General features: G+C 45.5%; 1 protein-coding gene across 4 annotated transcripts in view; it reads right to left on the bottom strand.

Moving 5' to 3' along the window:
* ADIPOR2 (adiponectin receptor 2) overlaps nucleotides 1–23,506 on the bottom strand; it is a 51,284-nt gene that overhangs the window by 20,993 nt on the left and 6,785 nt on the right. For 2 of the 4 annotated variants that reach the window (XM_006019442.2, XM_025198793.1), the window contains exon 2: nucleotides 14,655–14,899. In XM_006019442.2, the coding sequence (XP_006019504.1) occupies nucleotides 14,655–14,825 (171 nt within the window). In that variant the 5' untranslated portion in view covers nucleotides 14,826–14,899. Of the gene's footprint in view, nucleotides 1–14,654; nucleotides 14,900–15,815; nucleotides 15,937–23,506 lie in introns of those variants that run through there. The other 2 variants (XM_014517884.2, XM_025198792.1) reach the window with 2 other exon arrangements.

Here is a 23,506-nt window from a genome sequence, read left to right on the forward strand (position 1 = left end):
CCCTACTAAGTACAAATCTTTTTTTTCTTCTTTAGAAGCAAAAGATAAGAACAACACACACAATTCTGGCAGGTTACTGGTTATCTGGATGGGATGCTGCCTAGTCAAGATTAGGAAGGTCACTTATTTTTCTTCCTCTTCAGCGCATGCTCTCAAGTTTTAAAACTGCATGCACGCTCACAGGCTATTCCCCTTCCACTTCAAAGGTGTGCCAGCTGCCTCAAAAGATTTGGGATGTAAACCTGCAATCATCATAGATTTAAACTCTCTTATATTATGGAAGGATGTAGTACCCCATTGAGCCAAGCACTGTAAAATATATATTTTTAAATAATAATAAAGCCTAATGTCCCAAACACTTCACAATTAAAACAAAAAAGGAGGGAAGAGGCAGCAAATCAGGTGAGATTAAAAAAAAAAAAATGTTAAGAGTAAGACATCCTGGAAAGCTAGGGTGGATGGTAGGACAGGAAATTAAGTTTGTTTGAACTCAAACAATCCTGGCTCCTGCAGGCTCTGAGCAGGAACGAAAGATTCTAAGTCTTAAGTTTTGCTGTAATGCACACAGATGGAAAAGCTGTTTTTTGAAATGTAAGGTTACTGGCAGTGAGAACCTCCAGCAGAAATTTTTCTGGAGGTCTTACCTAGGCATCCTAAAACTTTTCCTCACCTTCAAGCTAGTCAAAAAATTTTTTTAGGTTTTAGATTCCTTTTTCCTTCCCTATCTAAACCCTTTGTGCTTTAAGCCCCAAAGAGACTCTTACACCAAGATACTGACACTACTACATTTTTCATAAGACAAACAAGTTGCATCATGAAATCGTAGCACTCCTCCTCCTTAAGAAGCAGTCTAGCTGCACATCTGGCAAATCTTCCATCCACTTACAAAAAGTGGTCAAGTGCTCTGAATTCCCCTCACCAACACAGGACATCAAATCCTTGAGAGCAATACTCCTCCATTTCATAGGCACTTTCATGCCACACATTTGCAAATGCATAGTGCAACTCAGCCGCAAGAAAGAAAACATCATTCAATAGTACAAAAGATTGTGATGGCTAGAATAAACGTGAAGAAAATGGTTCTTTTGTCTACCTCCTGTCACTGAAGGATTAAAGTAGAAAAGGAAAGAGTCAAGCACAGGTTTTCAGGGCTGTATAAAAAGCCCATTCATCAGGTTATAAAGAGTCACATGCATTTGATTGTGTCAGTTCAACAAAGCCACAGTAAGAGGCATTTCTTTGGGCGATATCGCTGCCTGAAGTACAGAAGGGGAACAAAGGACAATCCAGATATATAAACACTAAAGGGAGAAAAACATGCTGTCATGGAAGCCACGCATTCCAACATGATGCGGAAGAGGGAAACACCTAAATAATAACAGATCCTTCACCCACCCACCCAAAAAAGGGAAGGTAACTTTCACAAGAAAAAGATTACAGGGGTGTAGGTTGTAGCTGTGGTGGTCTAAGGACATGGGCAGACAAGGTTCTTTTGGTAAATCTGATATCTTTTATTAGACCAACTTCAATTTGTCCAGTCCAGCTCCCATCATCATCATGAACCTTTAACACTACTTAACGCTCAGATGCACCGACAACTCTACAAAAGCAAAAACAACAACAACAAAATTAATGCTGAACTTTATTTGCTATTATTAAGAAAGATAAACAGCTCCTCTAAAAAGGTTCAGGACTGTACACATGACCTGAACGAACAGGTTCATGTATAAGAAGCCACGCAAGGTTACAACAGTGACACAAGGCTTGAATATCTGTTTGTGTCACTATTACAAAAGCTGAACAAGCCCTTGGTGTGTATATGCATAAATGCTTTATTAGAATTATTTATAAACATGTTAGGCAGGTTCTTCCCTGGCATCACATGTATTAAAAGTACGGCCATATTTTACAAAAGTGGCATTTTAACATTGTATTTTATGGATATGTGTTTGTAAAGTCAGATTCCCGAGACTTCTGCAGCTGGCACTATGGTAAGAAAACAGTTCAGTGCTGAAGTCAAGGTTGCTTTAAAACAAATAAACAAAAAAAAAAAAAATCAGGATGTTTAATATTAAAAGAGGACCAATGTATCTGACTGCCAGGATTAGGCATGGCTACTATATCAAGAGCAGCATATGGCAATTTAAGGAGTAGTACTTCTAGCTTTAACAGAATAAAGTCAGCATTTCCTGAATTTAATGGTTCTCTAGATCCAAGACCTTTTAAAAATTAAGTCAGACTGTACCACCAAGTCCCAGGGCTCAATGACCTATTTTTATTAGAGTAGGAGGGGCTAGCATGCATGGACACAGGCTAAGGAAAGGGAATGGTTTTCAAAAGAAATTTTGAAACAAGTTTGATATCAAATAAGTCTTAGAAGGTAGAGACAGACAAGCCTGATTAACAGGCACAGTTCTACTGAGGAGGAAAAGGCAAAACAATACACACCTCAGAACTGATGGGGGGATCTGGGGTAATCACTGAGCTAGATCTAAATTCAGAAAGAAGATAGGGACTTTGAGGCTAAAAAAAAAAAAAAAAAAAAAAAAAAGTGAAAACTACTTGTACCACTTAAGGATGGCAGGGACACAACCTCACCGAGAGGGGCTTTGAGGCTAAAAAAAAAAAAAAGTGAAAACTACTTGTACCACTTAAGGATGGCAGGGACACAACCTCACCCTGCCCTGCTCTGCTCTCTCCATTGTCTGCCTCTCCCAGCCCCTAGTTTGCATCTCAGGGGTCAAGGGCAGCCCCCACTGCTGAGGCTGCCCCTGCAGGAACTTGCACACACTAATGACTGCCCCAAACAATGCCACCTTACAGCCCTGGGAGCATGGAAGGAGGAGGGGAAGAGTCAGGCTGAAAAGCACAACTCCGTGCATCCACCAACTCATAGCAGAGCGTGCTGCTGGGAGCATGGTGCAGGGCTGGCACGGGGGCTGCCTGAGGCAGGGAAGGGCAGGGGAAGGTAGCACCAGCAGTAAGTTTCCAGAAAAGTGGCTGCAGGCACTGCTGGAGTAGCTAGGGCAGGTACAGGAAGCCAAACAGAGGAGGAGAGCGTTTATGTCCTTACATAGGGACTGGGTGGCATGGCACTCCAGGTTGCCACAGCACTCCAGTTGAGAATCATTGGGATAGATTATTCTCTGTGGTCTCAAAAGACAAAACCAGGAGCAATGGCCTCCAACCACAGCAGAGGAAGTTTAGGTTAGACATAGGAAGAACTTTCTCACTATGGACACATCCAGAAGTGTGTGGATGTTTTGGTTCCCTGGGAACAGGTAGTGGCAGCACACCTTGCGCCGCTGCTTCTTGTCCCTGGGGAACACCTGTGCCATGCATGCTTTGGCATGCAGCAAGTTACCCCAGGTGGGGTAGGAGAAGCTGGCACTGTGTTGGCCCTAGCAGCCTTACCTGGGATCCCGGGGGACTCCCAGTGCTGCAGCTACAGCCATTCTGCCGCGTGAAGCCTGGGTCTGGGCAGCCAGCTCCACTTTTCAGCAGCATGTGCTAGCCAAGTGTGCACTGCTCCAGGTTTTTTTCTGTGGGAGGTTTTGGGGGGGGGGGGGGGGAGAACCACGCGCGCGACCCGGCTGGGCACATTGAGCGGTCCCTGCGCACTGCGCTGGGTCCTGCTGCCATGGCAATGGCCCAGACGGGAGGCAGAGGGGCCCCAAGGGCAGCAGGACCTGGCTGGCCGCGGCACACACGTGCCATGCCAGGTCCTGCCACCATGGGCCCAGCCCGGCCGGGCAGCAGAGGGGCCACAGGGCCGGCAGGACCCGGCTTGGCTCACACCGGGTCCTGCCTCTGCCCCACTGTGCTTGCGAGGAGGTGGCACATGGCGGGACCTGAGCCAGCCCCATGTGGCTCCCTAGTCTGGCTTTGCACCGGAGCGGGTCACACGGCTCTGGGAGGTGCGGCTCCTGTGTGCGCCTCCCGGAGCCGTGCGGCCCGTTCCAGTGCAAAGCCGAACTAGCGAGCTGCACAGGTCTGGGCCTGGTCCTCACCCCCTGCAGTCCTGGGGACATCCCTCCCGCCACTTCCCAAATGCCGCCACATTCCCCTGCTACCCCTCAAATTCCCCCCCCCGCCCAATATTCCCCATTCCCCCCAATTACCATGGACAGCACCGGGGGCAGCAGGAGCAAAGAGACGCTCTGGCTGAAACCAGAGCGTCTCTTGTGGAGGACTGACTCCTTGCTGGCTCCGCTGTTCTTCGGAGCGTTTTTTTTTTTTTTGCTCCCTGGATATCCAGTCTAATTTACTCCCTATGCCACAAACTTGCAGCGCAGGGAACATTTTTTCGTTCCCACACGTGCCTCTTGCCCCCGTCTCAAAAACGCCGCAAAAAAGCACATGTGCAAAAATAAAGGTTACTCTGAGTAAAAGGGATCAAGAAAGAAAACTGGAGCAGTAGTTTATGTAGGATAAGTTGAAGCCAAGAATGAGTGGAAATTAATAGAGAGCTTCAAAAGAAGCACCAAGATCCAAGAGTTGAGGAGCAGGGGGGAAAGCATTTGCAGCACCACATTAGAGAAAAATACAATACTGAAAGTGAGACAGCCTTGGCAACAGCAAGCATTTTTCCTGTAAAGGAGGGAGACTAAGCTTAAAAATAAATAAATAAAATAGATAATTGACATGATATGATCTGACAGCAACTTGGAAACAGGAGGGAGTAACAAGCTAATAGCTTGGGAAGTTAAAAAGGTAGTTTCAAGTTAATCTGCTTGTCCAGTGGAGTTCTGCTGAGGCAGGCAAATGTGTATCCAGGGACAGACCCCAGGAAGCAGTAAATGGTTTTTGCTTAAAACACCTTCACTGAGCCATATAAATAAAAAGCTAGGGGTAAGCAAGGGCTAAGCCTCTTCCATCTGTAATCAAGCAATTAAGGAGAAAGGGCAATGTGAACACATTACTAAAAAGTCTTTTTTCCAGCTATGAGTTTAGAGTATAAAAGGAAAGCTGTTGATGATAAAGATGCCATCTACAAGCTCCTTCCCCTCAAGCCTCCCATTCCCAGCACTTCCATTAAGTTCTCTTTCCTTTTTCAGGTTTTGAAAGCTCAGGATGCTGGGGGAAGGGAACAACAGGACAGGTTATTTCTTTGGAACTGAGAGAGGAAAGCATTTTTGAAGAGAACTCTCCAGCACTCAGCTAAGTGAAAGGCTTGCCTGTGGTGTAGTAAATCAGCTGGTTGCTGAATCAACCCTGATTTAGCTATCAAATGTTACAACCAGATTGTACCTTTCAAACAAGCCATTTTTAAGAAACGCATATACTAAAAAGTACTGCTAGCCCCAACCCAGTAGGTGTGCTGCTCAAATCAGAACAGCTGTAATGTAGCATCGCTGGGAATGTAAGTTCCAAGTGTTTTAGCTTCAAATACACTTGTCAGAAAGAGATCATGAGCTATTTTTCTTTTGCTAGTCTTGTAGCAATCTGCCAAGAAATGTAAACCAACCAGAGGAACAGCACCACGAAGGTATAGTGCCAACCAGCAATCACGACTTGCAAGTAGTAAGGCTTCAAAACAAAAAAACTGAATCAATCCACGATAAAGTCTGAAAAAGGAAGATAGCCATCCAAAGGCCAAGGGTCCAAGGTGCTACAAATCATCTATATTTGTGTCATAGTTATATTCTTATTGCTTCCAAAAGATTCCTGGACTATTCCTAGTCAGAGCAAGGAGAATTTTTAATGTTCAGCAAAGTGGGCAAAACTGAAAAAAGAACAAATTTGAGAGTTACAGAACTGACTCCTCTCAGGAAAAAGCTGGATAGTTCATTCTGCCCATGCCAAGAAACTGCCTAAGGTTGTTTTTTTTCCAGGTGGGTATTGGCATGGTGATTAAACACAAATATATTTCAGTACCCAACAAGCTGTTACATGAATTGGTGACAAAAAGAAACAGAATAGTGACTTTATACAAGAGTGCCTACTTTGTGGGGAATAGGAGAGGGAGCTAGAAGATATATGAATCCTTTTTTCAAGCCTGTTTACAGTCTTCTTATTACATCTTAGCATTTTACACTGAATTTTCCTTTGTTTCAGACCAATTTCTCAGAAATTCCAAGACTGAGTAAGCAAATCAAGTCACCTTTTCTTCAGACAAGAAGAGCAGTAGCATAACTAAGGATGGATGACCAGGCATCAGCACTGGGCACTATAAGTGTAGGAAGGTGCCACAATGGAGACAGCAGGGCTTGAGGCTCTAGGTGCATGCAGTGGAGACAGGAATCCCCATAGCAGCAGCATCTTGCCTCACTTTATGCTGGTTTAAAAATAACAAAAAAAGTTAAACCAGGGCAACTTGCATGTTTACACAAGGCCTCTTCAGCTTCCTTTTTGCCTAATGCCAATTAACAGTAATTTATAGGCACATGGTGGCAAGTGTAGGCTTTAAGGAAGGAAGTATGACTAGTATTAGTCTGATTTCTAAACCAGAAGCAATCCAAAACCAAAAATAAAAGTGCAATGGTGGAGTAGATGGATTGAGAAACAGTATTTCAAGACAGACTATTTCACAATAACTACAAAGGTGGATGAAGGCTGCAGTGGAATAGAAACCTCGGGTTATCTAGGTTTTCCTTGCCGTTGGCTTAAAGGTTTCCTTCCTGCAAGGTATTGTACAGTTGCTGTTGCACAAGAACATTCCCACACCAAGACAACATGTGCAGATGTCTTCCTTCAACAGCAAGTCCTACAGCAATTGGTGACTGGCAGGTGCTAGAGACTACTAGAAGTCCCTAGTCATGGACCTACACAGAGGTAATGATTGTATAATGGCCATTTTATACTTGGAACCGAGACAGATGTGCAATTCTGCAGCAGCAAATTATGACTGAGCAGACCTATGTAGGATATACTCTGCTCACCCCAAAATGTGAAGGGGGCTAGAAAAAGGTCCCTTAAACATAATCCATCTCATTTCACCTAAAAGGAAAACCACATCCAGTGTCTTACTGCATATGTGTGGTATAAATCAAGTAACAAAAGTTTCCAAGTCTGCACTCTGATGGACAACCCTAACTGTGCTGACTGAATCAAAGGATAGCACTTGGGACTAGGGAATTTACATAATTTTCTATTGACATTGCATTTAGTGAGACCAGATGCACAAGAGAGGAGCAGCTTACAAGGGTATGGGAGTGGCTACATTTTTTTTGTTTTTGGAAAGGAAAAGCCAAAAGATATACATCCATGGCACTGGATGTTACTCAGATGCCAGTATGTCCGGTTAGCATTAGTGAGCATGTCACAATCCTCTGTCAACTCACCAACAGAAAATGTGGAACAGCCACTAGCGCATATGCCCCAACCCTTGATGCAGATGACAGAACAAATTAATTGTATTTTCAAGTAGACCAAGTCCTGTCATCAGTCCCCAGAGAAAATAAAATAATTCTTCTTGGCAATTTCAAAGCTTGAGTGAGCAGGGACTCTGAGATATGGAAAGAAACACCTGGGAAAGGAACAGGTAAGGAATATCAATTCAAATGGAATTCCTCCCCTGAGCAAGTGTTTGAAACGTGGTTTCATCATCACAAATTCCCCCTTCTGCCAAAGCAACAAAGTGGAAGACATCATGTATGCACCCTCACTCGAAACACTAGCACCCGATTGACTACATCACAACATCTGTATACTGAGAGCTATGACCAGCACAGATGACTGCTGGATGGATCATCATTTGATGTTCTGTCATGTCCACGTGTATTGCCCTAGAACAAAGCAAACAAAAGAAACAACCAAGGAAGAGGTTCAATATCGAACACCTTAAAGACCCCACCAAAAGTGACCATCTCCAGCACTGCCTCAGCGAGACACTCTGATCTCCCTGATGTTCTTGACACCGTGTATCGCTGGGAGAGCCCCAAGGAAGGCATACATGACACAGAAGCCTAGAGATTCTTTGCATTTCTCCACAAAGAAACATCAGGACTAGTTCAATGAGAGAGAAATTTGGGCTCCCATTTTCCTGTCAATGACATTTCAAAGCTTGAATGACATCACCTACAACAAGAAGCAAGACACTTATCACCACATTAAAGCCAAGACTCAGAGGAAATTTGAGAGTGAAACAAGTGGTGGGAGGACAAAGCAAAAAGATTCAGAAGTCTGCTGACAGCCATACCATGTGTAGTTTCTTTGGCACAGCTGAAGCTATCTATGGGCCAAGCATACAAGATGCTGTCCCTCTGAAGTACAAGGATGGAACAACACTCATCAAAAACAGACACCTGTATCGTCAATGCTTCGTTCAAGAGCTCTTGAAAGTGCTCCTTCTACCTTGATTCCAGTGTCGAAAACAATACCATAAAAGCCATTCCACAGCAGCCCATAAAGGGCTACCCTGCAGATCCACCAACTTATCAAGAGGTCTCGAAAGCCACTGAATACCAGCTGAAATGTATAAAACAGGGTGAAAAAAAAAAACAAAAACCAAAAAGCACAAAGAAACAAACAAAACTCGCTCTCTGACTATGCATCATCATTATGGAAAAATCTGGAAACATGAATAGAATTCCAGTGATTTATGACGTGCCAGCATCATTGCCATATTTAAGAGAGAAGATAAATAGGGCTGCAGCAAATTGTGGTATTGTACTCTTCTCCATAGCTGGTAAGATCCTCACCTGCTCTCTCCTTAATAGACTCACTTTCCTTACTAAGGAAATTCTATCCAAGTCCTAGTGTGGTTACAGACAACTCAGTGGTACAACAGATATGTTCTTTGTTGCTAAACAGCTGCAAAGAAAAGGTGTCACAAGCAACACTGAGATTTTACATGGCCGTCACTGACCTGATTAAGGTCTTTGATTCAATCAGAGAGGCCCTGTGGAAGATCCTAACGAGATCTGGATGCCTGCCGAAATTTGTTACCATTATCAGACTTCTTCACGACCATATGACAGTAATTGTTGTTAGCAATGGCTCAGAAACAGCCTCCTTGCCTATCAGAATTGGAGTCAAGCATGGATGTGCGATTGCCCCACACTTGTCCATATATATGTCACAGCTATTCCATATCTCATTACTTATATACTTCCATCTGGAGTCAGCAGCCAGTATCACAAGGACAGAAAACTCTTTAACATCAACTCTTCATGTTCCAAATTCAAGATAACCAACTCCTCCATTGCTGATCTTCAATATGCTGATGGATTTCAACTGAGTGGGCACACAACACAGAGCTCCAGGTCACTCTTTCTTGCTTCTGTGAAGCATATGCAATGCTTGGACCGACTATCAGCTTCAGGAAAAATCAATGCATGTGACACTTCCTGCCTACTGCAACCCACTGCCCCCAGCAAGCTGGTACTCTGCCAGCCTGAAAGGGGAGAATCACGGTTTCCTGGGTTTTTCTCCTTCAACGGAGAAGATCCAAATTTTTCCATGGCAAAACTGAAAACCTGGATCCCTGATCATGATATTAGGATCCAAGTAAAACTTCTCATTGTCATAACCCAAAAGTATGATTTTATGTGTGCTTCGGCACTAGAATTATCCCCGCCAAATTACAGCTTCATTGCACGGTAGAGTTTTCTGCTGCAGAAGAGAACCCCGGTGCAAGGAAGAGTTTCCCGCCTATTTGCAGCTTCCTTTGCAGGGTGCATTGCTCAAGTTGCAAGGGAAATGCACAGTGCAAAGGAGTTCCCGCCACCCGCATGCAAATTGGTTCCCCGTTATTGGCTAGTTCTAAATTATTCCCACGTGGCGGCTAACGATTGGCCTGTTAGCCGTATAAGAGGCTTGAGCGGTTTCCGCCCAAGTTTGGCGACCTGATCCATCGCCCACCTCTTCCCGTCTTCGAGCGATAATTCTTTATAAGACGTATCTACGAAGTTCCTATTTTGATGGCGCGCTTGTCCAGAGCATCCGGAGCTCTGTTTCCGTGGAGCCTAGCAAACTCCATGTGACCGTTCGTGTTGTTTATGTCTGTAACCGCAACTCAAGCAAGTTTTCCAGCCTACACCACAACCATCTCTGGTATAAGTAAACAATCTTTAAATCTACCGCTACGAGTCTGTGCCTAATTCTAGCTTGACGCGCCCTCTCTCCGACCCCGCGTGCCCAGGCTGCTGGCCACAGCCCGTGTGCAGCACGAAAAGGGCCCGGCTCGCGCCCGGCCCGCACACTCATCTACCAGGTTGCTGTCATTCCTACCCTGTTCCATGGGTGTAGAACTTGGATGAAACTGAAAACAACCAAAAGCTTTGGAACCTTTCTATAAGCAATGTCTTTGGAAAGTCCTCCAAATCAACTGAAAGGACAGAAGAATGAATACTAACCAATACTGAAATGATGTTTATGCAGCACCACCTCTGTTGAACAGGACATTTCATAAGGACACCTGACAACCAGCTCCCAAAATGGGTCTTACACACCCAACTCACCAATGGTCACTGCTCTAGAGGTGGGCAAAAGAAGAGATTAAAGGATGCCTTAAAAGCTAATCTGGAGAAATGCAATATTAACAACACCTGGGAGAGTTGAGCACTGAATTGTCCCCAAAGGCATCGTGATGTACACCAAGGCATTGATTATTTCAAGCAAAATTTCCTCCCCGTGGAAGCAGACAGACAAGAGACAAAAGAAAAGAGCTGTGGCCCGACATCATCAGACTCTACTCCTTCCTCCTGGAACTATATGCTATATGTGCAGTAAGACTCATAGAAAATTAAAGGTTTTGAAAGGACCTCAGATCAGATTTAAGCAGGACCCTGTCCCAACTATCTCATCCCAGCTGTAGTGCATAGTTCCATGAAACCAAGGGCACAATGCTTTTCCTTGGTTGTCACAGAATCATAGAAATTAAGATAGAGTCCAAACCCTTGCTCTGGGGAGGAATTGGCTTATTGCTGTCATTTTAGTATTCTCCTGTAATTGCTAGATGGAAGAAAATCCTGCACTGGATTTTAATTTTTTTCTTTTTTTCCCCTCCCCCTACCTCTGTTTTGTAAGACTGCATGATTTCCCCCCAAGTGTTCTCTGGCTCAACCAATAGGTAACTTCTTGCCCTGCGATTTCACGAAACATGATCTGATGGTTCTTCTTGTGGCCTGGCTTCCAATTCAGAAGCTATACTGTCCAAAACTGGGTTAGGTCTGATGATCTGGTAAAAGACTATACTCAGCTCTTTGATCCTAAATCTGGTGTAGAGAATGAGACCTTTTGTACTGTGCTCTTCATCTTAGCTTCCTGAAGTGACAATGAGCCTCACATTAATCCATTAGATGGGTCCAATTTAGGAGGCTGTTGCTACAGCTTTTTAGATCATTAAAATTCTGCAGCATATTTCGTCATTGCTTGCAAGCTCACAGGATAAACATGCTGCAAATTGAGCACCTTGAAAGAAAGTGACCCTCAAAAGGCAAATCAGTAATCTGGTATGTGCGATTGCAAAAAGATGATTACTGCAAAAGAACACCTCTTAAAAACCGGTTTTCAGCTATTAGACTCTTGTCAATTCAATAGTTAGAACTCTATTCTGAACTAACATTACCTAGAACAATTTAGGAAGATGATAACCAGCAAACCATCTCTAACCCCATCAAGAAGAAAAGTTAAGGGAAAACATTATCAGAGAGAAGTAGCCAAATCAGAAGTAGCTCATGTTCATCTGCTGCTACAACTGGAAGGCACCGAGGTGGCAAAGGGCACTGTTTCCTAGGCACTCTGAACATTCAGAAGTGCAGAAAGGAGAGGAAGGCCCCAAGTGCCCTTTAACATACACAGCTACTATAAATATCTTCCAAGTACAGAGACTTTGTTTATTAGCAATCCTCCATGAGAGGCATCTGTTCTAACCCCCTCATTACTGGGATATTTGTATTGACACCCAAAATGCAACCTAGGGGGCAGGCAATTACATTAATTAATATACCTACCTCAAACTAAAAGGATCTTTTACACAAGCCATTTGTGTGCGTTTCACAGATAACATCTAAGTAAGAGGCAAACCATTACAGTAATCTTCAGAGCATATTTTTTGCAGACTACAAGGTTTTTTCAGTGTCGTGGCAGACTGTGACAGGGCAAGTCCTCCTTAGGAACACAGTGTCTAGGAAATGTGTCATCCCAAGAGACAACCTGGGTGAGGCACCAGGAACTGCTTAGGGTGGCAATAAGGCTAGGCCCCAGACCCTTGCAAAAGCAGTAGCAAAGCTTACTTCTTACTGTAATAGTTCTTATAGAAAAGGTTTGTATACATAAAAAGTATTGTTTTTTACTGCACAAGCCTCATCAAGATGCCACAGACTGCATGCAGCAGCTCACTTGCTCTGAGCTAGCTCAAGTGCTGCTTCAGGCACAAACTAGTGTTTAGCCAATAGCTACTGCAAAGTCTTTAGCAGCTGAGAGGGTTAACATAGGACTCTGCCCCTTCTGCTTGATGGAGCAAGAAAATCAACAGCCATCTTGGTAGCCCTTACAGCAGCGTCAGCATGTTTCTATTCTTCCCCATTTCTACTGCAGCAAAGAAGAATCAACTTCAACATAAAACAGGCCCTCCAATTTTGGAGGGCTGATTCAGGGCATATGAGTGCAGTATGCAAATAAATACAGTATCAACTATCCAAGTCAGGGGTGGGCAGTTATTTTGGCTGGAGGGCCATTTTCAGAATTTTGCTGAGCCGTTGCAGGCTGGAGGGGGTGAAGGAGAGGGACAATTGATCCTTTCCAGCTCGAGGTCTGTCCACCCTGCACCCACTGCTGGGGGCCCTGGATGGAGTGGGCGGGGTCTCCATGGAGACCAGCTGGGACCCCTGCAGGCAGGGCGTGCTGGGCCAAGCAGATGAGATGGGGCTGCAGGAAGGGAGTGGCATCTGGGGCAGGATGGATGGGCAGGGCAAGGATTGTGATATGGTGACAGCGCAGGGTACAGCTGCAATCTGCTCCCCATACGTTCCTGTGATGCATGTTGGCTCCGAGGGCAGGGGCATGCAGAGAGTGGATTGTAGCTGTGCCACAGGCCCAGATCCCAGCCCCATGCCATCACCACTTCATAGTCCTGGCCCCGGCCACCCATCCCACTCCTGGACACCACTATACACCCAACCTTTCGCCCCATCCCATCCACCCAGCCTGCAGGGGTCCTGGGCTGGTTTCCAGGGAGATGCCACTTGCACGGTCCCGCACCCCTAGTAATGGGTACAGGGTAGGTGAGCCAAGATGCCCAGGAAGCGGGACCAAGTCTGGCAGTGGCAGAGACCTTAGTGACGGCAGCCGGAAGGAGCTGCCACTGGAGGCTTCCAGGAAGCGGAGTCCGGACACTGCACCTGCCCCGCCAGGTGCCCAGGGGTGGCAGGACTGAGCACATGCACTATGGCTCAGGCTGCCCCTCACACCCAGGCCATTATTTTGTCTGCCCTGGTTCCAAGTGGTTATAAACTCTGATGGACAATTGAGTAGAGACTGTCCTCCCATTTTTGGTTCTCTGTAAAAAGGTACATTTGTTCTTGGACACTTATTTATAAACTAGCCAACTGCCCATCAAGAATGAGCGGGGTGGGGGGGGTCTAGGCTGCCCCCCTCCGTCTGCTTCATCACTGCCTCCTGCAGGGACAGGGGGACAGGGCCAGCACTGCTGGCCTTGCTGCTGGGGGGATGGAGCCAGCACTGCTGGCCCATCCACTCCGTTGTTGCTGCCACAGCCTGGCATGGGGGGGGGGCAGAGGCCCGGGGCCAGCCTTACTCTCCCCAACCTTGCCCCCACTGCTTTGGAGCTGGGGCCATTTCTCCGATCCCCACCCAGGGGTCCGGTGGGAACAGAGCCCAGCTCCCAGCCCTGCGGCCCCCGCCTCCACAATTTGGGCTTGACTCCATTCTCCCCTGGTGACTCGTGTTCAGGGTCACTCCCCGTCCCCGCCCTTGCCATGGCAGCCCCGACCCCATCCCCCCCCCCGCCCCCATTGCCTCCTCCACAGAGCAGGAGGAAGGGGGGGCCCAGGCCAGCTTCTACCTGGCCCCAGCTTTCGCCTGGCCCCCCATCCCCTCTGGCCCCACCATCACGGTGGCACTCCACCACCTGCTGCACATAATGCTTTATTCACACTCTGACTGGTTGCCGAGACAGAATATATAGAACGAGTGTATTGACCCATCCCAGTTCCCTAGGTGAAGGGCCTGAGACTTGGCCCCATAGCTTTAGTTGTTCAGAAGTTTACATACATGCTAGATCTTGGTACAGAAGAACCCAGATTCTTTGCCTGGTTTGGTTCCTTGCCCAAGTGTGAAGATGAAAGTTTTCAAAAAACTGGGGGCTTAAAAAGCCACACAGCTGCACAGGGCCACTGAGGCACTCCAGCTGTTTGTTGCGACTTTTATTTCAGAGGGCTCCACTTTAATTAGCCAAACAGACAATCTTCAGCTGAATGGGAAAGCAGTATCCTTTAAAATACAAGCCAAAGCAAACACATGAGTAGCTTGTCCTCAAATTGACAACCTCTTGCAAATTAAGCAGGTTTCAAGTCACGGTAGAACCCAGATCATCACGTTACCCAAGTTGGGCTATGGATGAACACTCCATTTCCTGAAGGCATACTTAGACTGCAGACTCTTAATTCACGTTTTCTAGAATTATGCAGCCCTTACGGTCTAGCAGTTTTGACAGTGAACTGCACACAGTCTCAAGATACCCAACTTACATTTTCCTGGCCAGAGGATGGAAATGGCTCTGCTAAGAGGAGCCTCTGATCAGAGTGGTTGTGGTCATCGTCAGAAACAGACTGCCCTGATGAGTCGGGCATGTGTCCTTTCCTGAGCCGTAGGAGTGGCTCTGGAGAACCAGTGTCATCGAGATCCGTTGGTTCATTCATGAGACCCTGGGGGCCTTCTCAAAAAGTATTACGCTTCCTCTTTTGGGACTGGTTTTGCCGACAGTGCGATGACTCTGAAAAACAAGCAGAGTTTATGTAACTGAAAGGTTTCTAAAGAAACAGACTGGGGGGGGGGGGGGGGGGGAGTTTTTTTTTTGAATGTTTTTTGTTTGTGTAACCACAAGCTATTTCATTTAGTTATTAGATTTCTATGCCGCCCTTTTCCAAACGGCTCAGACTGTCTACCTGAAGAAAACAGGTTTCCCTCATCTGTGCCCACGCTCCTGTAGCATCCATAAACACGAAATAGAAACTGAAGTCATTGTCTCATACAACTAATAGTTTTTAAGGTTAACTGCCTTAAAAAAAACCTACGAGTAATATTTCACCTTCTCTTGTGTCTTTTACCAGGTGACTAAAAGAGAGTGCTCTTTTCCAAACGAGTCAACAAGTTCCTCAGCATATCAATCAATTTACAACACATGAAACAAAACAAACTTTAAATAATTTTTTATTCTCTTCAGAACAGAGAGAGTTTTCAAGCTAAATCTGTGCAGTTAGAAAATAAAAAGCAATTTGTCAAACTCATTCTAGAAACTTCACTGTCCCCCTCCTTCCTCCCTGCCCAGGAGAGACATGGCCATTTTTGGCACCCACATAGGAGGTTATAGTTCTTAAGTTATAATTCACTTCTTAGTTTAGAACACAACACAACACTAGGGCTGCTCCACTGACAACAACTATGTTCACTACATTTTGCTTGCCTTTTTTCCCCACCAGCATCATATCTAGACCTATTCTGAAGAACCAACTCATACATATTATAGCATACAGCGGCTACCTGTTGCCCTGGTTGGTTATGGGAACACACCCACACTAGTTACCATCATTGGGACTGCACCTAGTAGCAAAGTATTCCTGCTAAAGAGAGACTATCATAGACAGATTTAAGTGGTGTGTCTTCTGTCACAAAGAGAAGTAAGCCCTTACCTTCCTGGTTCTGAAGAGCTGTTTTGTTTTCTCAGATGTCTATTAAACATTCAGAAGGAAATTTGCACATACATGGCGGCATTGCAGAAAAAAAGTTGAGAACTTTGAAGTCAAGGTACTAGTTTTGTTATGTAAAGTGGCAGATAGTTAACTGATGACTCAGGTTAGCCATCACCCTACACCTCACCTACCGAAGTAATATCTACTGGCTTATTTATCTTCTACATCTACACTAAGAACTGCATGCTAGGCACTTCAGAGCCAAGGTAACAAGAGTCAAAGTACCTAGAGATAAGATAAGCAGGGTGGGTTGTTGTATTATTATTTTTTTTTTTGGGGGGGGGGGGGGGGGAGAACGACACACGCCAACTTATAAATTAAATAAGAAGTTCAAAACAAAAAACTCCTTCTACTGTAATATCTGAGCAATTAACACACATGTAGTTAGTCATAAGTAAACAACATAATCAAGTAGGCTTTAACTTATCACAGGGAGTATATCATTAGATTGGGGTTGTAAGCTTAGTGGCTGATGAAGCATACTGAGATGATACTTCATTCCCATCTCGCATACCTGATTTACTACCCTTTCTGTATTATATTTTAGAACACTTCCCTTAAAAAACAAAACAAAACGACCCGCCCCCATTCAAAGAGTTAAATTTCAAAGTCAGAACTCTTTCAAGAGTTAGGAAATGCCAGGATTAAAAGACTCTGTATGGTACATCAAAAGAAGCAAGCCTAAAAAGATAGATATAGCTTGCTTCACCTAGAAAAAGCATCCCTTGTTTTTAAGGACTAGGGATACTAGGCTAGGATTATATCTGGCCCATTTAAGGTTAAGAATTCTGCCTGCCACTTCCCTGAGAGTAGGCTTAAGCAGAAAACTGATTTATGTAAACAAGAACCATGAATGTAAACTGGCTCTGCCCAGATTATTGAAATCTTGCCTGTTCCTGCATTGTGCAAAGCAGCTAATTCCCAATTCTCATGCGCTATACAAGGTGGAATTTTCAGAATATACACGAGAAAGTTTAGAAATAAAGCCGAGAGGAAAACAGTAGCAAATAGTCCGCATTAAGTTTCTAACAACACTTAAAAATTGGGCATCTTGACAAGAGAACATTTTAGAGATTAAAACCATATGGAAGCATACTATATAAAAAGGAGAACAGTAAACAAAACTGGTTAGTAAAAAGGTAACAATAAGAATGCACCACACACAAAACAGGGATAATATTCAACATGCATGCCAGCTGAGTGCATTTCAGCATTTCCCACAAACTTCAGATAGTCCTTAACTAACACCTTATAATAGACCTGGCATCATGTAGGTCTGTATAACCCCATGGTGGCCAAACCACAGCTCATGAGCCGCGTGCAGCTTGCCAGCATGGTACTTGCAGCTCTTCGGAAACTGGCCAAAGCCCCACCCACTTCTCCCAGAGGTGACTCCAGGGGGACAGCACAGCCCAGCACCTCCCGCTGCTCCAGCCTTCCCTGGGGGAGCATGCCTCAAGCCCTCCCTCCTCCTCTTTCCGGGGCAGGGGCTGCAGCCACACCACATACCACTGTTGTACATGAATCCTCTTTTCAAGATGACCCAAGAGAGGGCATCGACATAGTGGACACCCAGATGAGCACCAACACCCTGAGATACTTGCATAGTGACAGAAACCAGAAGAGAACTCGGGTGTCTTTATGAGAAATCCAGAAGCATGGGCAAACAGGAAGAACGGGCTCTCCTTCCAATAGACAAGGAATTTGACCTCACTGAGTTGACAAAGACCTGGTGGGACGACATGCATAATTGGGCAGTGGACATCAACAGCTATAGGTTCTACAGGAAAGATCGCACTGGGAAGAAGGGAGGAGGGGTGGCCCTCTGTGTGAAAGAATGGTATCCCTCCCTGGAGGTCAGGTTCGATAGTGGGGAGAGGTCCCTTGAGACCCTCTGGGTCAAGATACAAGGGGGTTCAGGAGGGGGAGACTTGATGGTGGGACTCTACTACAGGCCTCCCTCCCAAGAAGAGGAGAACAAATCAGGTGTTCTCCAAGGAAATGACTCAGGCAGGCAGCACTAAAGACCTGATTATCAACTACCCTGACCTGCTGGGGGGACCTTCGGCCAACTCCAGCAGGTCAGCCAATTTCTTGGCAACTGTTGATGACCTGTTCCTGTAAGAGGTTGTCAAAGGACTGCCATGGGGGGAAACCACTCTGGACTTAGTGCTTACCAAAGAGGAGGACATGGTAGGGGACCTGATGATTGGTGGTACCCTGGGTGACAGTGACCATGACCCGATTAGGTTCACCATCCACCGGAAGGCTAGGATTTCAATTAGTATAACAGAGGTCCTAGATTTCAGAAGGGCAGACCCATTAAGAAAGGGATGAGATGTGACCTTGCAAACTATAGACTAGTCAGTTTGACTTCAGTCCTATGAAAAACTTTTGAAAAAATTGTTAAGGAGGTCATCAGTCACAAGCTTATAGCTGATAGGGTATTAAGAAAAAAAACAGTACAGCTTTGTGGAGGGTAGGTTATGCCTAACAAACCTGGTGTCCTTTTACAACCAAGTAACTAACCAGCTGGACAAGAGACATGAGATACATATCATTTACCTAGAGACTTCAGTAAGGCCTTTGAATCGGTCTCCCAGGAAATTCTCTCAATTAAACTGGAGAGTACTGGCCTGGACCTGCCTACGGTGAGGTGGGTGGATAACTGGCTTAGAGGCTGGTCCCAGAGTTGTAATTAATGGGATTGCCTCATTCTGGAGGGCACTATATATAAGTGTATTAAATTTTAAAAAAAAATTATATGCATCCTAAAAATACTTTTCTGTATTAATAAACTGGTAGTCGCCATAGGGATGTGATCACAAGTAGGAGAGATGTGAAATTATGAATATAACAAGTGGCAAGAAGGCTTTCTATTAAAAGCTGTGGTCCTCACTAGAGTGTTTGAGAAGCTAACATGTGGGGGAAAGGTGGGGGGAAGAAGGGAAATAGGGGGAGAAAGGGAGCAGGAAGGGGAGACAAAGGAACTTAAGCATGTTCAGTGGCAGACCAGGACAGGGTAGATTCAAGTCTCAAAGTGCCTTGAAACGTCTCTCAAAAGCTGAAGCACTTTAAGATTAGCAGCAAAACAAAACACAAAAAACCCCACGGATTTAAAACAGAACAGAAGTCTCAACTTAGGGTTTCCAGAGATTTACAGCAGTCTGCAATTTATGAAATGACAAGGAGAAAGGGGGTGGGGGAGAAAGCAAGCAATCAGTTGCCAAGATACAGCCAAACACCAAGAGAAATCCATGGTATCCAAGTCTTTCAGATACCATGGTAATGGCTACTGTATAAGAACCCAGACCGACAGAAACCAGTGAGCTCCTGCTGTGGTTAATTCAGGATTTAGAAAGTCATCTAGAGTCAAACAGTAATGAAGGAGGTTACCTCTGAAGATTAGTATAGGAAGGGCTTTAAACATTTAAATTAACACATAGCCAAGTTTGCTTTCAGTGGAATTGCATGGTAGACTTGTAAAACTTACATAACATGCTTAACACTACATTAGTAGCTGTGGCAGGTAGCTATATTCCACCTTTGCCAATCATCTAAACTGACATTTGCCTTCCTGTCACCAGGATGCAATTATACTGTTTCTTCAGGACCCCTTAACTAGTCCTTCCCACCAGATCCACACCTCTGGGCCACATAAGGGAGGAAGCAATAGCTTGGCTTAGCAACTAAAATTAGTACCAAACCCCCGAGTTGTTTGAACAACATTTCTGCAGAGTCCACCACATACTGAACATTGGGTTCTCTCATTAAACCTTTGTGAGCCAAGATGAAACTAAGCAAGAAACATGCTTAAGGGAATTTAACCACACATTTTTTAAAGTATGAGAGCTGTAGATATACAGAAGCCAAGAGTTCTGAACCCCACAATCTGTTCTCATCCCAACCAAAACCTTGGTACTGGTCATTATCCCTGAGCAAGGTAGACTTCTTATTTACGTTCACTGTCTCCAGCAAGTTCTGCTTACAAGTAGCAATAACTGCCACTTGCTTAAAACACCTTTAAGAACCCTTCATCCCAGATCTACCCATAAATAATTTTTGCTTCAGAATGGCAGCTACTCCCAGATCCAGACACTTGCCGCCAGCCCCAAGCCCATTCTGCATAGAAAACTGCTTTGCTGGGGAAGGGGAGGAGGGAATTTGTGGGGAAAAATAGAGGTGCACTCATACATTGGTCCGATATTGGTTTAGTACCAATATAAAGAAAATTTGCTGCATCAGAAAGTTGGCCCAATGGGGTCAATAAAATGCCCATGCTGCGCACAGCTGCAGCACAGAACACAGGCAGCGAGGAGCAGAGCCAGAAGCTTGGAGAGCTGCCTCCAGCTGTTAAGTCCGTTGTGGTGGAAGGGGGATGGGAGGGGAGCAAATCAACCCACCCCGCAGCGATGGGGTGGCCTGGCAGGGGCAGGTGCTGCCTAGCTGTGGCAGGGCAGGCATGGGACAAAGCTGTGGCTTGGTGGGCTGGAGCTGTGCAGGGCTCTTTGCGCCGGGGGTGCTGGAGCCACCCCAAATTTCATCATAGCCCAGCTCCCAGCACCACCACCTGTCACTCGCCTGGCATGGCCCCAGCTCTTCCCAGCACATGGGTGGAGGCAGGGATCGAGCTGGGGCTGTGCCAGGTGGGTGCATGGCGGTGGCGCTGGGAGCCAGGCTCCGACGAAATATGGGGTGGCTGCAGCTCCCCGCACCGGGCTGCTGGCACCCACTCCAATCCCAGCCCCCAGCAAGATCCCCACACAGACCTGGCTCTCGCCCACCACTGCAGCCCGCCCACCTGCCCCATCCCGATCTGGAGGTCACAGGCCCCCCCCCAACCTCCCCTCCCCAGGTGTAAGCAGCAGCAGGAGCCACCCCCTCCACGAGTCGTGACCGTGTCCCACACCTGCCACATCCCGCCCCGGGGTCAACACTGCATGTGTTGACCCCCCATGCCCCTTCCCGCCACTCTGTCCTTCCACAAACTTACCAGTTAGATGCAGCTGTATCAGAAATCAGCCAATATGCCTCCTTAAATACTGGCTATTGGTATCGGCCCCCAAAATTTCTATTGGAGCACCCCTAGGGAAAAAGGAACTTCTTTTTTCAGTAAAAGTTAATATTTGGTGTTAATGACACCTAATGGTTTGCTCACTATTATACCTCTTCAGTGTGTGCCACATGCTACTATGAGCAGTATCTAGAACTAGAGCAACTTGGTCAAAATTTAGACTGGTTTTGACAAAGACATGGATATACTGGAGCAGCATCTCAGTTACAAAAAGAGAAAGTCACAGTTAAAAATTCTAAATCATTATGGAGCAGTGTTCTCAAAACACAGTTCACAAGTTTAACCAAGACAATATCCTGAGAACCAAATCTCAAACTATGCTGTGACAAAGGACAAACTGACTGTAGTTTAACATAGCTTCATCCACTCAAGGCAGTTACACTCATATGTACAATTTTAGTAACAAGCAACTACCTCCACCCCTCCAAAAGTAGTTCCACCAGTACAAAAAAAAAAATTTAGAATAGGTCTCAACTAACAGAGTAGATCTGACCTGTAAGCCTGGGACCAGCTCTATACTGGAAGTACTTTACTGTACATCAGCAGCACTAGCCAAAGCATTCTTAGTATGAACACAGCTTATTCAAAAGTTTGCTCTTCTGCCCATATAATTTATTTCATCCCCCCTGAACAAAAGCTGTAGTTATACCAGCAAGAGCAGCATCTTTACCAGGGGCAGGAAATTATTTTGGGCAGACGGCCACTTACTGAGTTTCAGCAAACCATCAAGGGCCACATGACAGGCAGCCCAGGGCAGATTAATATTAATTTTCTAAATTTTTTTAGAGGCCCTGCGGGCCAGATAGAATGGCATGGCAGGCCGCATCCGGTCCCCCGGGCTGCATTTTGCCCACCCCTAATATTTACAGTACATCTATATTTGCCAGGAAATAACAAATTACACCAACTAAATTTCTGCTGGCATACCTGTGTTGAAATGGAAATGTGGCCTGGTTGAGAAATGGCTGTACTAAAGGAAACTAAAATTTACCTACACAACAGGAGATGCCTCTCAGCAACATAAAAATTATTTAGGTTTTAATGGGGCTTAGAAAGAGTGACTTGCTCTCTTCTCTTCATTATGTATAAAGAAAAACCAAAAGATATAACAAAACTTCTACTTTATTGGGGTGATATTTGAATTCAGAGTCCTGTCTATGCTGGGAAACAATAACTGAAGATTGGCAATCCCTCGCAGTCGAGGATGAGTCTTTCGTGATTGTCTTATCTGTGGGTCCAAAGATGCCTGACAAGGTCCATCTGTTATCAACAGACCGTTACAGCTTGGGCACATGCTTCCATGCAGAGTTGGTGGCTCTGGGTTTTTCGTTCACACCGTGACATGCTGTTTCTGCCACTCCCATTTTTCTGTTTCCTGTTGTCATTGAAGTTTCAAAATACTGAAATCTTTGCAGCAGACTCTTCCTCTATTTTGGGCAGTCCTGAGTGATACTCTCCCATGAATGGATATCCATGCTGCATTTTTTCCAAGTTGGCCTTAAAGGCAACCGTGAAGCATTTTTTCCTGCCCTCCTCTCAAGCATATGCCTTGACTGAGCTGGGAGAATAAAATTGCTTTGGGAGTCTGGAGTCAGACATCTGGATGACATGGCCAGCCCAGAGAAGTTAATGTTGGATGATGATAACCTCAATGTTTGTGGTGTTTGCTTGCAAGAGGACACTAATGTTGCTATATCTATACACTCACTGGATTCGAAGGATCTTCCAGAGGCAGTGTTGATGGTACTTCTCCAACAACATGAGGCGTTTCTTGTACATTATCCACGCCTCAGTTCCATAAAAGTAAGGGAGGATCACGACTGCTTGATAAACCATGAGCTTGGTTTCGGATCTGCAGTCATGATCTTTGAACACCCATTTCCTCAGGTGTCCAAAGGCTGCACTTGCACATTTGAAGTGATGTCAGATTTCTTTGCTGATGTCAGCCTTCTGCAAGAGACGACTTCTGAGGTTCAGAAAATACTCATTGTTCTCTAGTTTCACTATGAATCTAAATTACCAGGGCTGGAGTCTGCTCATTAAGAGCTTGTTGATGGAAGACCTCAGCCTTCTAAATGTTAAGCGTCAGTCCCATTTTTTTTTCCCCTGGTTTTTGGGGTTTTTTGTATGCCTTGGTAGAGATGTTGACAATTGCCTGAAGGTCTGCTTCTGAGAGAGCACACACTATACCAGTGGTCTCCAACCTTATGGTGAAGATCACTTTTTGTAAGTAAAGGGCACCCCCGAATCTACCACCCCCACCCTACCCTGCTGGCCCCCGCCTCCCGGACTCTGACCCCACTCACCCAGCCCGGCCCAGGTGGCAGGGGGTGTGGCTCAGCCCAGCCACGAGCATCCTGCCGCTCCCGATCGCGGAGCCTCTGACAGACTGAGATAGACTGTTAGAGGCTCCCACAATCAGCCAGTTGATTGAGATCAACTGACTGGCGATCACTGCACTACACCATTATCGGCATACTGAAGGCTCAGTGATTGAGGTTGGGGTGGTCTGCATTTTCATAGATTCATAGATGTAGGGTGAGAAGGGACTTAAGTA

The sequence above is a fragment of the Alligator sinensis genome, unplaced genomic scaffold, assembly GCF_000455745.1.
Source record: "Alligator sinensis unplaced genomic scaffold, ASM45574v1 scaffold87_1, whole genome shotgun sequence".
NCBI lineage: Eukaryota > Metazoa > Chordata > Crocodylia > Alligatoridae > Alligator > Alligator sinensis.